This window comes from Protomyctophum bolini (genome assembly GCF_963924005.1).
Source record: "Protomyctophum bolini genome assembly, chromosome: 3".
Classification (NCBI taxonomy): Eukaryota; Metazoa; Chordata; class Actinopteri; order Myctophiformes; family Myctophidae; genus Protomyctophum; species Protomyctophum bolini.
The window spans coordinates 50,481,014-50,495,094 of record NC_137864.1 but is presented as its reverse complement, the minus strand read 5'-3'; the positions used below and the strand labels follow the sequence as shown (position 1 = coordinate 50,495,094).

Here is a 14,081-nt window from a genome sequence, read left to right as displayed (position 1 = left end):
TTTTAAAGCTCAGCTCAAGACCCACTTCTACAACATTGCTTTTAATTGATCTTTTATTTATTTATTTTGTTATTCATGTCCTCATTACTGCTTGTTTTTAATGTTGTTGCCTTGCTTTTCTTTTATCCTCCATTTTTCTGTAAAGCACTTTGAGCTGCATTTCATGTCATGAAAGGTGCTATACAAATAAAGTTTTATTATTATTATTATTATTTACGCTAAAGAGGAGAGGCTGGTCTGAGTTCCATGTGAGAGTTAAAAGCGAAAGTAGCATAGCCAATTCTGCCCTGCATTGGCTATGGACCAGAGCTACATATACACAAACCTCCTATCAACATTATATTTTTAAACTTTTTGAGTTTTTGTGTGTTGTTTTTTGTAAATTAGAGCCCTACTTGATCCTACTACAGTGTCACACAAAAGCATTAAAATACGCGTGCACCTGACAGACGATATGGTATACATACTTGTATTTGTTTTTTAATAATCTCTCTCTCTATATATATTTTTTTAATAATAGATTGAATTGATTAGTTTGATTCACTACGTTGCACCAACCACACTAACACATACAAACTGTGTGGCCTCTGCACACATGTTGCTGTGTGTAACACGATCAGAACAATGTGTCCCACAAAATTAGACACACACAAAAAAGTGAGATTAGATTTGCCTGTCTGTCTGTGTGGCGCACACACACCCACACCCACATGTGTTGTGGGCGGGGGGGGGGTCGCGTCCGAGGTCCCACACACACTCTCAGTGCACATTTTAACCCTTGCTTTACTCAACAAGTTTAGACGGCAGAATAGCTGCTTTACAGCGGTGGTCTGGAAGAACAGTGACGGGGGAGGGTGGACTGGGTGGGCTTCTATACTGTTAGTACAGTTTGTACTGCCTGGAAGTTCAGCTCCAGTGAAGCAGGCCGGAGATTTAAATGTGTCTTTGCTCAAAGGCAGCTGATGACCGTTTTGAGCATGTCTGTGTAGTAGTGTGTAACATAACATAATGCGTTTTACAGAATGACAATTAGATTATTAGGACATTCCTTTGGTGTGGTGATGATCTGTTCTTTCGTGAACGTGTGTGAGTGAGTGGTTCTATTATGGGTTCTTCTTCCCAGCCGTGACAACTTTGTTTGGGTGCCAGATGGGCCATTGTGACAGGTCCTCCTGCACCACCCTTTGTTGTTGTTGTCTCAGGACATCTTTGAGAGCCCATGGCCTCTTTTATGCTTCGTTGTATACGGCGAACGTAGAAGATCTACAAGACCACATAACAGCACATCGCAGACGCAACGTGTTGTGGGCTTGTGGAATTATGAACTGACCGTAATACGGGACAACTCCAACCCGCTGAACAAATCTAATTTACAAAAAATATATATCTGTAAACATGTGATGAAGTCCAATGAATGAATAAACACACACACATACAATGAATGAATAAACACACACACACACATACAATGAATGAATAAACACACACACACACACACACATACAATGAATGAATGAACACACACACATACAAGCACAAAACCTCCAGGCCATGGCATGCAGTCATGCCTTTTTCCTCCCACCACAAAATATTCATAATTCCACAGAGACATTTTATGCTATAAATCCTGTGGTTCTGCCTAAACCTCACTCAGCACGCCCACTAACACACACGCACAGTCACACACACACACACACACACACAGTCACACACACACACCCCCGCGCGATTTCTAAACAAGCATCACAAGACAGCATCAGCAGCAGCCGGCCAACACTGTGCTATGCTATGGGGGCAGGGAGTGAAGCATGTGAGATAGATAAGGCAGAATGAAACAGCCTAAAGGTAGGAAGAGAGAGAGAGAGACAGGGACACACATACAGAGAGAGAGAGAGAGAGAGAGAGAGAAAAACAGACAGACCGACTAAGAGAGAAGACATGAAAACAGAACAAGGCATCTGACTCACATGAGGGTTTCTGCCCATGGGTCCCAGATGGATATCCATCCCACACCTCTTTGGATTCTATAAGCCAAAACGCTCTCTGCTCTGCTCTCTCCTTTCCTTTCCTCTCCTCTCCTCTCCTGTCCTCTCCTCTCCCTCTCTCTCTCTCTCTCTCTCTAGGCATCAACCAGGCCAGCTCGGCTCCTCCGCTGCATTACAGACTAAAGGCCTAGCGATACGCCAGCAAGGCAGCAGAGGAAAAGGAGAGAATGAAAGGAAGAGACAGAGGGAGGCCGGCGCAGACATAGAACGGGGGGGGGGAGGGGCCGCGCGGGGGTAGCTCATTTGCATCCGAGCTCCTGATTGGCCGGGAGGGAGAGGGTGAGAGGAAATGTGTGTTCCACTTCCTTCCTTCCTGTGTGTGTGTGTGTGTGTGTGTGTGTGTGTGTGTGTGTGTGGTGCATGAAATGCAGCATCCTCTTCTCTGACACTAGACGCATGCTAGCTTGGAGTCTCCTAGAGACCAGTGGTTCTCAAACTGGGAGTTGGATCCCCAAATGATTGTCTCCACCAGGCCGAAGGCATGGGGAGAGAGTATGTTTTATTGTCTCCACCAGGCCGAAGGCATGGGGAGAGAGTATGTTTTATTGTCTCCACCAGGCCGAAGGCACGGAGAGAGAGTATGTTTTATTGTCTCCACCAGGCCGAAGTCATGGGGAGAGAGTATGTTTAGTTGTCTCCACCAGGCCGAAGGCATGGGGAGAGAGTATGTTTTATTGTCTCCACCAGGCCGAAGGCACGGAGAGAGAGTATGTTTTATTGTCTCCACCAGGCCGAAGGCATGGGGAGAGAGTATGTTTTATTGTCTCCACCAGGCCGAAGGCATGGGGAGAGAGTATGTTTTATTGTCTCCACCAGGCCGAAGGCATGGGGAGAGAGTATGTTTTGTTGTCTCCACCAGGCCGAAGGCACGGGGGGAGAGTATGTTTTATTGTCTCCACCAGGCCGAAGGCATGGGGGAGAGAGTATGTTTTATTGTCTCCACCAGGCCGAAGGCATGGGGAGAGAGTATGTTTTATTGTCTCCACCAGGCCGAAGGCACGGGGAGAGAGTATGTTTTATTGTCTCCACCAGGCCGAAGGCACGGGGAGAGAGTATGTTTTATTGTCTCCACCAGGCCGAAGGCATGGGGAGAGAGTATGTTTTATTGTCTCCACCAGGCCGAAGGCACGGGGAGAGAGTATGTTTTATTGTCTCCACCAGGCCGAAGGCACGGGGAGAGAGTATGTTTTGTTGTCTCCACCAGGCCGAAGGCACGGGGAGAGAGTATGTTTTATTGTCTCCACCAGGCCGAAGGCACGGGGAGAGAGTATGTTTTATTGTCTCCACCAGGCCGAAGGCACGGGGAGAGAGTATGTTTTATTGTCTCCACCAGGCCGAAGGCACGGGGAGAGAGTATGTTTTGTTGTCTCCACCAGGCCGAAGGCACGGGGAGAGAGTATGTTTTGTTGTCTCCACCAGGCCGAAGGCACGGGGAGAGAGTATGTTTTATTGTCTCCACCAGGCCGAAGGCACGGGGAGAGAGTATGTTTTGTTGTCTCCACCAGGCCGAAGGCACGGGGAGAGAGTATGTTTTATTGTCTCCACCAGGCCGAAGGCATGAGGAGAGAGTATGTTTAGTTGTCTCCACCAGGCCGAAGGCATGAGGAGAGAGTATGTTTAGTTGTCTCCACCAGGCCGAAGGCATGGGGAGAGAGTATGTTTTGCACTCTGTCCGTCCGTCTGTGAAAATCTAGATCTGTGGAACCGAGTCAAACAAAATGCAATGCCTCAACAGTCCAGTTGATAAGTCATAAAGCAGTGATCGAGTGATTGCGATAATGTGTAGCCTACAGTATAAACACTTTTCGTCTATTCGCATTGTGAGCTTGTTAAGATTGACTATTTAAAAAGAAATGAAAAGAAAACACTTGACAAAAGCTGACAAAACTTCTTGGCATGAAAATGTTTGAGAACCAAGAACACGAGACAGTTCCAACTGAGACACCACCGAGCCTGGGATAACACAACAACTTTAGATAGCACCTTTTATATTCATAAAGCAGTGATCGAGCATTGTGATAATGTGTATTGTGTTTTATGGTGTTCCTCATGCCACTGTAAATATGAGACAGAGAAAATACAGTAGAGACACAGGAGGCGAACAATTGTTGTCAGGAGAGACAACATAAAACAGAGCAGCAAAGTAGGTTAATCCTCAGACAGAACAATGAATAATGACCACAAGCTCAGCTATAACACAGGATGTCTGATCCTCCCTTTTCCTAGGACACTATGGCCAACACTCCCTACAGGCTCCCCAGGCGTGACTTTTATTTTTGAGTGGTGCAACCACTCCTATAGACAGCTATGTGTGTGTGGAACTGTGGATGTGTCTGTCCCTGTGTCCGAGCACGAAAATAGCGTTATGGCGTTACCACCACCAAGTGTCACTGTTGCACAGCCTAACACACAGACACAGACACACACAGGCCAGGGAGGAGGGCTTGTACAGTACAGTACAGTACAGTACAACTCACTTCAGACGGGTCTGATTTGTATCTTTTATTTTATAAAGCCTTTATTTAACCAGACACTAGGCAAGATTAACCCATTATATTTCAAAACTTTCACATTTTTCAAAAATGATGAAAAAGTACAAAAGCTGAAAAGAATGATTGAGCTTAGGGTGAGATGGCTTCTCTCCCTCAGGGCGTCTTACTGGTGCTATATATATATATATATATATATATATATATATACTAGATACATTTTAAAATGACACAGATGCTTTCCCGGTTTTGATTCAAAAGATCATGTTGGGTTCACAAAACGTTCCCCACAATATCAGGGAGAACTTTTGTGAAACTACGTGATCAGTGATTCTTCTGTTGGGCGCCAAACGTGAACCGTAACAGAAACTCAGAAAGGCTTCTTAAAGGGGGGCATGCGTTAGCCCGACATACCAATAGTCACTCAGCCGTGGCTCCGACATACGTGGCCAGTTAAGACACACCTGTGGCTTCCGCATGTGTTTAGGATTAGGCTATTGTTTGGGGTAGGTAGGGTGTTGGACTATTGCGTGTTGGACTGTTGGGATGTTGGACCAAAACTATGCGCCCCTTCTTACAAAAGCGATTGTGAAACATTGAGCAAGCAAATAAGTTTAAGGTGTGGAACAGGACAGTAATTCCAAGATAATAGCTGTTCTGCTATTTCCGTATAGTTTAAGAGGAAGTGTTTCTATATATAACCTGTCAATGGTAAGGACAGGCTCTTGGCGTGCTATAAACAGAAAATCCTGAACAACCAATGCGGTTGATTTTATGTCTTTTTTTAGGTGTAGTCTAGTCCAGGGGTTCCCAAACTCAGCTGGATACCCACAAAAACCTTTTCATTTGAACTGGGGACCCCCACCCTGACTTGTGACCCTTAATTGTAGGAGTTGTTACAGATACATCTTACTGATTTTCTTTGGTAATAATATTTGACAATTTGGCCAATTTTTATAGTATAGTTTGTTCGTTACTTTTGAAGCAGTAATGAATGGTCAAAAAAGATACCCTGTATAGTATATGCTGGTTTGTTTACTGTTGAGTGATGAAACAACACTTGAGGAAGCCCCAAAATCATTTGGGTCCCCCAGGGGGTCCCGGCCAACCGCTGCTCTAGACCACACATGAGCAACATACTGGCTTTACTAAGTCAGTAACTGTGGCCTTCTGGGGGGGAAATGCTGTCCACCCATGGTCTACATTTACAACAATGACCAGTAATCTTCAGCACTGAGTCATTGTTGGGTTAAGGGGGTTGGGGAGCTTGAGGAGACAACAAAAACAGGAGATTGAACATCAAGTTTGATGTCACCATCACACCAGCTAGTTATTCATGTGAGAATTTGTCTGAAGACAATCCATATTACTTCAATCACTTAAAATGTTTATACTTTGGGGTACACTGGCGTTGCGAGGCGAAAATAGCCTATCTACAAGCTTGTAGATTGGCTATTTTGTTAGCGAAAGGGACACCAGGTTGAAGGTGGTTAAACCCGACATGCTTCTTAGCCATGGGGAGAAGTAACAAAGGTAATACCACTTGAACTTCTAACTTTTACACAAAACAAAAAGTCTAGGGTTTTCAAATCACTAGTCGAAGAGGCTTATGGAAGAGAGAAATGTACACCCCAGACAAAATATAGCCTAATGGCATCTGCCAGCTTGCTGCTGGTGATTTCCCACCTTACTTCTCTCTCATTTTAACCACTGGAGCTCACTTCTGCATCTGTGGCGACTAGAGGAAATGGAGGTGGGCACATGCAGTCTTTCAGTTGTAGCAGTTCATGTAGAAAGAAAAAAGTGATGTCATACCATTGAAAGTAATGAGATGGTATGAAAACACTGAATCCTGGCTAAAAGAGGAAATAAGAGAAGTTAAAGAATTAGGAGAAACAGATAGAAAACTATGGATAAAGCAAAGAATAGTAATAAAGCACAAAGTAATAAAACAAGAACAATAAATGGGTCCCCGGGTGGGGGGGGGGGGTTCCAGAAACGGTTGAGAAATGACAGAGTTACCGTGTGGGGGTCCCTCTACTGTACCCTCTACTCTACTGTACTGTACTGTACTGTACTGTACTGTACTGTACTGTACTGTACTGTACTGTACTGTACTGTACTGTACTGTACTGTACTGTACTGTACTGTACTGTACTGGCACTGTGCTGTGCGTGTGTGTTTGTTTGTGTGTGAGAAACGCACAGGTAGTGAAAAACAACCATGCTGTTTTCGTGCTCATACCTAGCCAGGCAGGCACCCACACACACACATACTCACTTAACCCATTCTGACCTGAGATCAGATTCTAAAAATGTCAGTCGTTCTTCGATTTTTCAAAAATAGCAGACCTACAAGCTCGTAGCGCGCCACTCGGTGGCGCGCTATGAGCTTGTAGATCTGCTATTTTTCAATAGCTAAAGCATAACATAGTGCTAACACCAAAACGGGTTCCCGTTCAGAATGGGTTAAACTGTTCCTAATTTTGCGTGGAACCCCCTGCCCTGACACCCCGTCAAGGACCCCCAGGGTTCCCTGCAGGACCCCAGGTTGAGATTAGAACCACTGAGCTAAAAGATATGGCCAATTTGGCCACAGTTCAAAGGGAAGTGTAGTGTAGTGCATTCTGCATCTTTATTCCTAGCCTGGGGGTCATGAAAGGAGCGTCCACGCCGCGGCCCTGGGAGTATTGACGAGATCGACGAGATCGGCGAGATCGGCGAGATCGACTAGATCGACAAGATACTGCTAATCCTTTCACCTTAATCACCAGCAACAGTTACAAGCCACGACAGCCACAAGCTACGCCAAGTGTTGTAACTGACTGTCTTGTGGACACGATACCCTACTTTGCTATCTGAAAAAGGCGGTCGCTACCCCCCCCCCCCCCCCCCCCCCACCTGCTCTTCAATAAGAAGCTTGGCGTTAGGATCAGTGTTTTTTATCTGTCTCAGACCCAAAATCAACCCCACCCCCACCAAAGTAATTTCGTGCCTGCACAATGCAACTGTAATGTGTGTGATAATCTGCCCCTACCCCCCCCCTCCCTCTCTGTCATTAACCCCCCCCCCCAAGCCTCCCCCACCCCACCTATCCCCTTTCTTTCTTTTCTGAAGATGCCAGTAGGCCGGGCGCAGCTCATGCTTGCGACCAGCAGCAATAATTTTGGTTTGACTGATGTATTCACATGTTTCAATGCCTTATGACCTGCTGTAAAACCATTTGCCCTTCGGGGACACTAATAAAATAACCTTGAACCTTAAGAAGATTCCTAGCCTAAAGGCCAAATCCTCCCACTGAAAGAGTCCTTTAATAACTAAACAAAGGAATGCTAAAGGTTTTTGCCTTCGGGCTAGTGTTTCTGATTGAAGTAGGAAGCCGGGTTGCCTCAACTTGTCTTACTATTTTTGAGTGGTGCAACCACTCCAAGGAACAGCAATGTCTGTGTTCACCTATGTGTTCACCTATGTGACGTTGGTTAATGAGCCAATGACTATCAGTACCAGTAGGGGCGCTGTTGTGCCAGAAACAGAGAGAGATAGTATTAGTGCTGCACTGTTGCCTGCTAATGAGAGAGAGAGAGGAGAGGAGGGGGGGGAGAAGGAGGGGGGAGTTGCACCACTCAGTTCACACGGGTGTGATTTTACTATGCTTTTAAATGTTAGAAAAGTTTAGAAAACGTTCACCTGGCTCCTGTATCGCCAAAACATTGTTGGCTAAACAACAATGTTTGATATGTGCAGCATGGTAGAGCCTAACCAGGCTCTGTTTCACAGCACTGTCATGTTGTGGTTCTCAAAGTGGGGTCCAGGGACCCCCAGGGGTCCGTGGGGGACTTCCAGAGGGTCAACAGCAAATTTAGCAATAACCACTTTATGCATATAAGTTGCCTATTCAAAACTAGCAGATGTACAAGCTGTGAAAATAGCCGTTTTGTTTTCCAAAATAGTAAAAAAAATGGCAAAAATGTTTAGGGATAAGGGGTAAGGCAGCGTGCAAGATATAGGGCCCGAAATGTGTTTTGGTGCATACAAGGTATTAGTGCACACTAACTACACTACTATGTGGCCTTTGTTTAATGCGGTGAGAAATTGAACCCAGATTACAGTATGTGGCAAGCCAAGCCGGAGCTGACCCCCACAGGGTTTGACTTTCACATGTCTACTGACTAAGACACTAAGTGATGCCACTATACACTTAACTAAGATTAACTGTAAAAACAGGGCTGCTATTTGACATGAGGGAATGGCATTATTGGCAACACTTCGCCAAGCTTGTTGTTGTATGTAGGCTAGGATGGACTTGGCATGAGGAAACGGACTTCTTCTTGATGTTGACATAGTTACAACACCCTGATGTGTACCAGGAGACCTGTATAAATCAAATAATCAAAGATCTAAAGCTGGTTTCTGAGAATCGCTTCTACAGTTTGTAGAATGGGCAGTTAAGTTAAAACAAAAGTACAGGTCAATACAAAATCTTTACATCAGGGTACTCCATTTTTGCTAGTTGCCTGACAGCAAACAGGCCTTTTTTGTTTAAAGTGGGGCATTTGGTTTTTTTGTATTGGCCAAAAAATATTGTCTATATACATAGATTCGTGAATCCACTTGCTGACCGGCTGTCGGTAATGGTATTGAGCAATTTTTTTATAGGGGGATGTATATGTGAATAATGTGACCATACCATTAACAACCTATGTAAGGCAAGATTGCTGACCTCATCACATTTGTGATGACGGCTATGGCCGTTTTTAGCCCAAGGAGTGTTTTTTGTGCTAAACTAATGCTTGGAATGGATACAGAATCATGAGTTTGACACGATACATGCTACTTAAGCCATTCTGAACGGGAACCCATTTTGGTGCTAGCATCATGTCATGCTTTAGCTATTGAAAAATAGCAGATCTACAAGCTCATAGCGCGCCACCGAGTGGCGCGCTATGAGCTTGTAGGTCTGCTATTTTTGAAAAATCGAAGAACGACTGACATTTTTAGAATCTGATCTCAGGTCAGAATGGGTTAATCAGACCAGTGTGTGTCCAGTGGAAACCTCGTATGAATCTGATCTCAGGTCAGAATGGGTTAAAGCATAATACAATGTTGACATTTTAAAAAATGTTGCTTTATATATGTTTTAATGGTATGGTGGTCACATATAAACCCTGATACAAAACATATATAAATAATTAGAAAAAGAAAAAGTGCCCCTCGGGGCACAGGTCTCCACCAGGGCAGGTGGCCTCCTGGTGGCGCTATAGGCCAATGTGAAAAGGGGTGCCATTTGTTCTTATATGCCTTTAATGTAAAAAAATGTGTTTTGCAGAAATCCACCTGTTGGTGGTGCTATAACAGGCCAAAGTGAAAAGGGTGGGATATATTCCTAGTAGGAAAGTGTGTGAAAGATGTCACGTAAATAAAATGACACGCTGCGTTTATGATTCGAGGCTTTGGCCAGTCCTGCAAACTTTGAAAGCCAATGTTAGCCAATTAGGATGGAATATAAAATATCGGACAGATATATATATATATATATATACGGTAAAGTAGGGATGCTGTGTATTATATCTAAGTGGGTAATTATGGGCATGTATATAGTTCCAGAGACTGTTTCAAGTATTAAGGACAGTTGAAGTGGACACATTTAACCCATTCTGAACGGGAACCCATTTCGGTGTCAGCATCATGTTATGCTTTAGCCATTAAAAAATAGCAGACCTACAAGCTCATAGCGCGCCACCGAGTGGCGCGCTATGAGCTTGTAGGTCTGCTATTTTTGAAAAATCGAAGAACGACTTGACATTTTTAGAATCTGATCTCAGGTCAGAATGGGTTAATCAGACCAGTGTGTGTCCAGTGGAAACCTCGTATGAATCTGATCTCAGGTCAGAATGGGTTAAAAAGGAATAGAATGATAGGGAGGGAGGGAGAGAGGGAGGAGAGCCTATTTCGTACGCAATAGTCTGGGAAATTCTTATCGGACCAATAAAGCTGAATAAAAAGCAGGTGTTCAATGGTGGTCATATCACTTGTTTAATAGGGCATGAAAGCAAACACAGACGGGCAATGTGCAGTTTACTGAAACACCACCATGAAGTCCGGTTTTCACAAGCATTTTATGATTATTATCAGAGTACAAAAAAATACCAGAAGGTTGGGAGCTCAACTTTATAAATCCTGTCAAACAGCACTGGCAGGTTTTGGTGTATTGGTCTCTCGAAACCAGACTGTTGGCCTCACACCATTTTCAAATGCTTCCGCCTAAATCTCTATTTGTTGTAGCATTCTGTGGAATCGTCGTCTGGGCCTGAGAGACTAGATTTGGTGTAACTGATATGACAGGCTACTTGAGAGACAGAAATAAAAAATAAAATGTGTATTTCCTGGCCCTGACAATAAACCTGTAGTAGTCAAGAATTCCAAGTATCTGGCTATCTGCTGTTACATGTGCATCTCTGGACAGCAGCCACTTACCATAGACAAAAGCAAGGAAATAGTGCCACCTGCTGGAGAATAGAAGGCCGTTTCTGGACGTGTAGTGTTAGTAATAGCATGGTTTCCAGCCCATAGACCCGCCCACACGACTGAGCGCACTGGTTCAAGAGCTGGAGGCTCTCAGAGTCTGAGTACTAGAATACCTTTGCCATGTTATAACTTGTTTAAATGCTGTTAACCTCAGCACAAGCTTACATAGTTTCACCATTCATAAATAGCCTATACTTCTTCATACTTCTACAAACTGTATAGGCCTATTTAGCTGTAAGTTGTTTTGGGTCTGTTTGCAAACAATTGAGCAAAAGTGAACATGTGTGTGTGCTACATAAAACAATATTTGTTTTATGTATGATGTGGTAATAAAGTCCCACATAGCATTAGCCTGTATTATTATTCATATTATCCTTTAACCCATTCTGAACGGGAACCCATTTTGGTGTTCATGTTATGCTTTAGCTATTGAAAAATAGCAGATCTACAAGCTCATAGCGCGCCACCGAGTGGCGCGCTACGAGCTTGTAGGTCTGCTATTTTTGAAAAATCGAAGAACGACTGACATTTTTTAGAATCTGATCTCGGGTCAGAATGGGTTCATCAGACCAGTGTGTGTCCAGTGGAAACCTCGTATGAATCTGATCTCAGGTCAGAATGGGTTAAAAGCGCAGAGTTGGCCTAATAAACAGAACTTGACATCAAAGTTTCCCACACGGTCCGTTTCCGTGTACATCAACAAGCGAGGTACGGCGAGCGGCGAGCCTAATTAAAATTCATGCTCAATCGAAAATAGCAGATCTACAAGGTCGCGTAGTGGTGAGCTTTTAGATCTGCTATGATGAATTGAACATGGTGGAGCCTATTGTAAACAGATGTAAATGCTGCACCTGAATCTGCACCTGGCTCGCTGATAACAAACTATCCTTATACACCTGGGAAAAACTGAATCCATTCTCTTCGGATCAAATAGTAATCTCATTCTCAGCAAGGCAGATGGCTTCTTGGTTAGAGTGGGTGACAATATTATCACACGAAAATATGAAATTACCTACCTAGGTTCCATACTGGAGGCCAATCTTTCCGGTGATAAAATGGCCACCAACGTAATCAAAAAAGTCAATCAAAGAACAAGATTCCTTTACAGGATCTCCTCACTGGTCAACAAAAACACCTTGAAGACCTTAACAGGAGCCCTCGTACATGGTTTCTTTGACTATGCATCCACCTCTTGGTACCACAGCACCTCAAAGGCTCTTAAAACAAGGCTCCAGACCTCCCAAAACAAACTGGTCAGGCTCCTACTTGGCCTCACCCCCCGAACCCACCTCACCCCTGCCCACTTTGACAGGCTGGAATGGCTTAGGGTCGACGACAGAGTACAGCATCTTGCAATGGGTCTGGTCCACAAGATTCGCTACACCACCAAGATACCCATGTACCTGTCTAAATGCTTCCTTAATGTAAACGAAGTCCACACCCACAACACCAGAGGGAGTGCAACAAACCATGCACAACAGTACAACCCAGATTCGGCACAAACAAGGGACTAAATTATTTTCGCTCCTATGCCACCAAAATGTGGAACGCCCTACCAACAGTCATTAAGACATGTGAATCCCTTGACTCCTTCAAAACCGCTCTCAAAGGACACCTACGGACGGCTGCAATTCGAAACTGGCCACTGTAAAATCTGAATCCCCCCCCCCCCCTTTTCCCCTCACTGTATATGTTTCTTTTCCCTTTTTGCTTCCTTTATGATGAATTCCTGTTCTGTTCCTTAACTATATAGAAGTGTCTATTTGTAGTCTCTAAATGTTTTGATGATTTGAACAAGGTGGACCCTGTTGTAAACAAGTGTAATGCTTAATTGGGTCGTCCACTCACAGTTAACAGTCTTTGTATTGAGTTTGTGCTTGAAATGTACTGTAAATTCTGCAAACTGTTAATAAATATTTCAATCAATCAATCAAATGCTTTATGGTGTCGTCCCCCAGTTAACACTTTTGTACTGAGTTGTGCTTGAAATGTATACGCCTAATGTAATTCTCTAATCTGTTAATAAATCTTTCAATTCAATCAATCAATCAATGCTATTTTCGTCTGTATGCGGAACCAGGCGTGTGTACACTACAGTGTACGCAGACTACGCGCACGCACAAGCACAGGCCACGCACTACTGCTCTACCCCAACAAGAGCCCATGCCTTGCAGGACCATGCTAGCCACCGTTAGCTGCTCTGTGTGACACTTATTCACGTTTGGGGGAAAAGTTCCGCCGATCGATTGTTAAACGGAACGTTTTATATCAGCAAACAAACAGTATGCCCCGCCGAGGAATTGTGACCCGAATCCGATGAGGTTATTAGCCTATACACTGCAGTTGTGTAGAATATTTATGGTACAATTACCGCACATTCATTGGGCAGCTACTTATTAAAAAAAAGTTTCCATCAGTTTGTGTTGTTGTAGTACGTACTAGTAGCAGTGCCTACATAGCACCGTGGCTAACTAGCACAGAACCGTTATGAAGATAAACATAAAGAAAAGGGAGTGAGGTTTACGTAACTTGGTCTGCGTTACCTTTTAGTTGCACAGACGCGTCCTTTTCATCTCAGGCTGCAATCGCTGCGGTCCTTTTTTTTACTGCTTCACTAGTTTAGTTTACCAACACCAGAGGCACGTTCGCGTAGTCACCCAATTCTCCATGAACGCACAATGACGAGCAGCAGCAACACCATCAAGCAACAACAACGACGCTACGCCGTCTGCTGCGGTGGATCCGCAGCTCAACGCGCACGGAAACCATGGCAACAACGCTGAAAACATCACCACCACGAGCGTTGCGGTTGGTGGGGGTGGGGTGTACGGTTCGTACTATACTATACACCGTGGGTTCTCGAACCCCGACACGTGTGTGTTTCATGTTTTAGCTGCGGACCCCCAAATTAAATACATTTATGTTGTTTAAAAAAATAATAATCATAAATTGCAACTCCTTTGAAATCGTCCTGACAAATAAAAAGTTACAGGACAGTAGGCTACCATATCAGGATTTATGAG

The 14,081-nt window shown here is 44.2% G+C and overlaps 1 protein-coding gene across 2 annotated transcripts in view; it reads right to left on the bottom strand.

Moving 5' to 3' along the window:
• gne (glucosamine (UDP-N-acetyl)-2-epimerase/N-acetylmannosamine kinase) overlaps positions 1-13,733 on the bottom strand; it is a 56,889-nt gene extending 43,156 nt beyond the window's left edge. Inside the window, exon 1 of one of the 2 annotated variants that reach the window (XM_080759220.1) lies at positions 13,602-13,733. Coding sequence is in view for 1 of the 2 variants with exons in the window: in XM_080759219.1 (XP_080615345.1) it covers positions 1,968-2,006 (39 nt within the window). In the remaining variant the exon portion in view is untranslated. Of the gene's footprint in view, positions 1-1,967; positions 2,148-13,601 lie in introns of those variants that run through there. The other variant, XM_080759219.1, reaches the window with a different exon arrangement.
• Between the last annotated feature and the right edge of the window lie 348 nt (positions 13,734-14,081).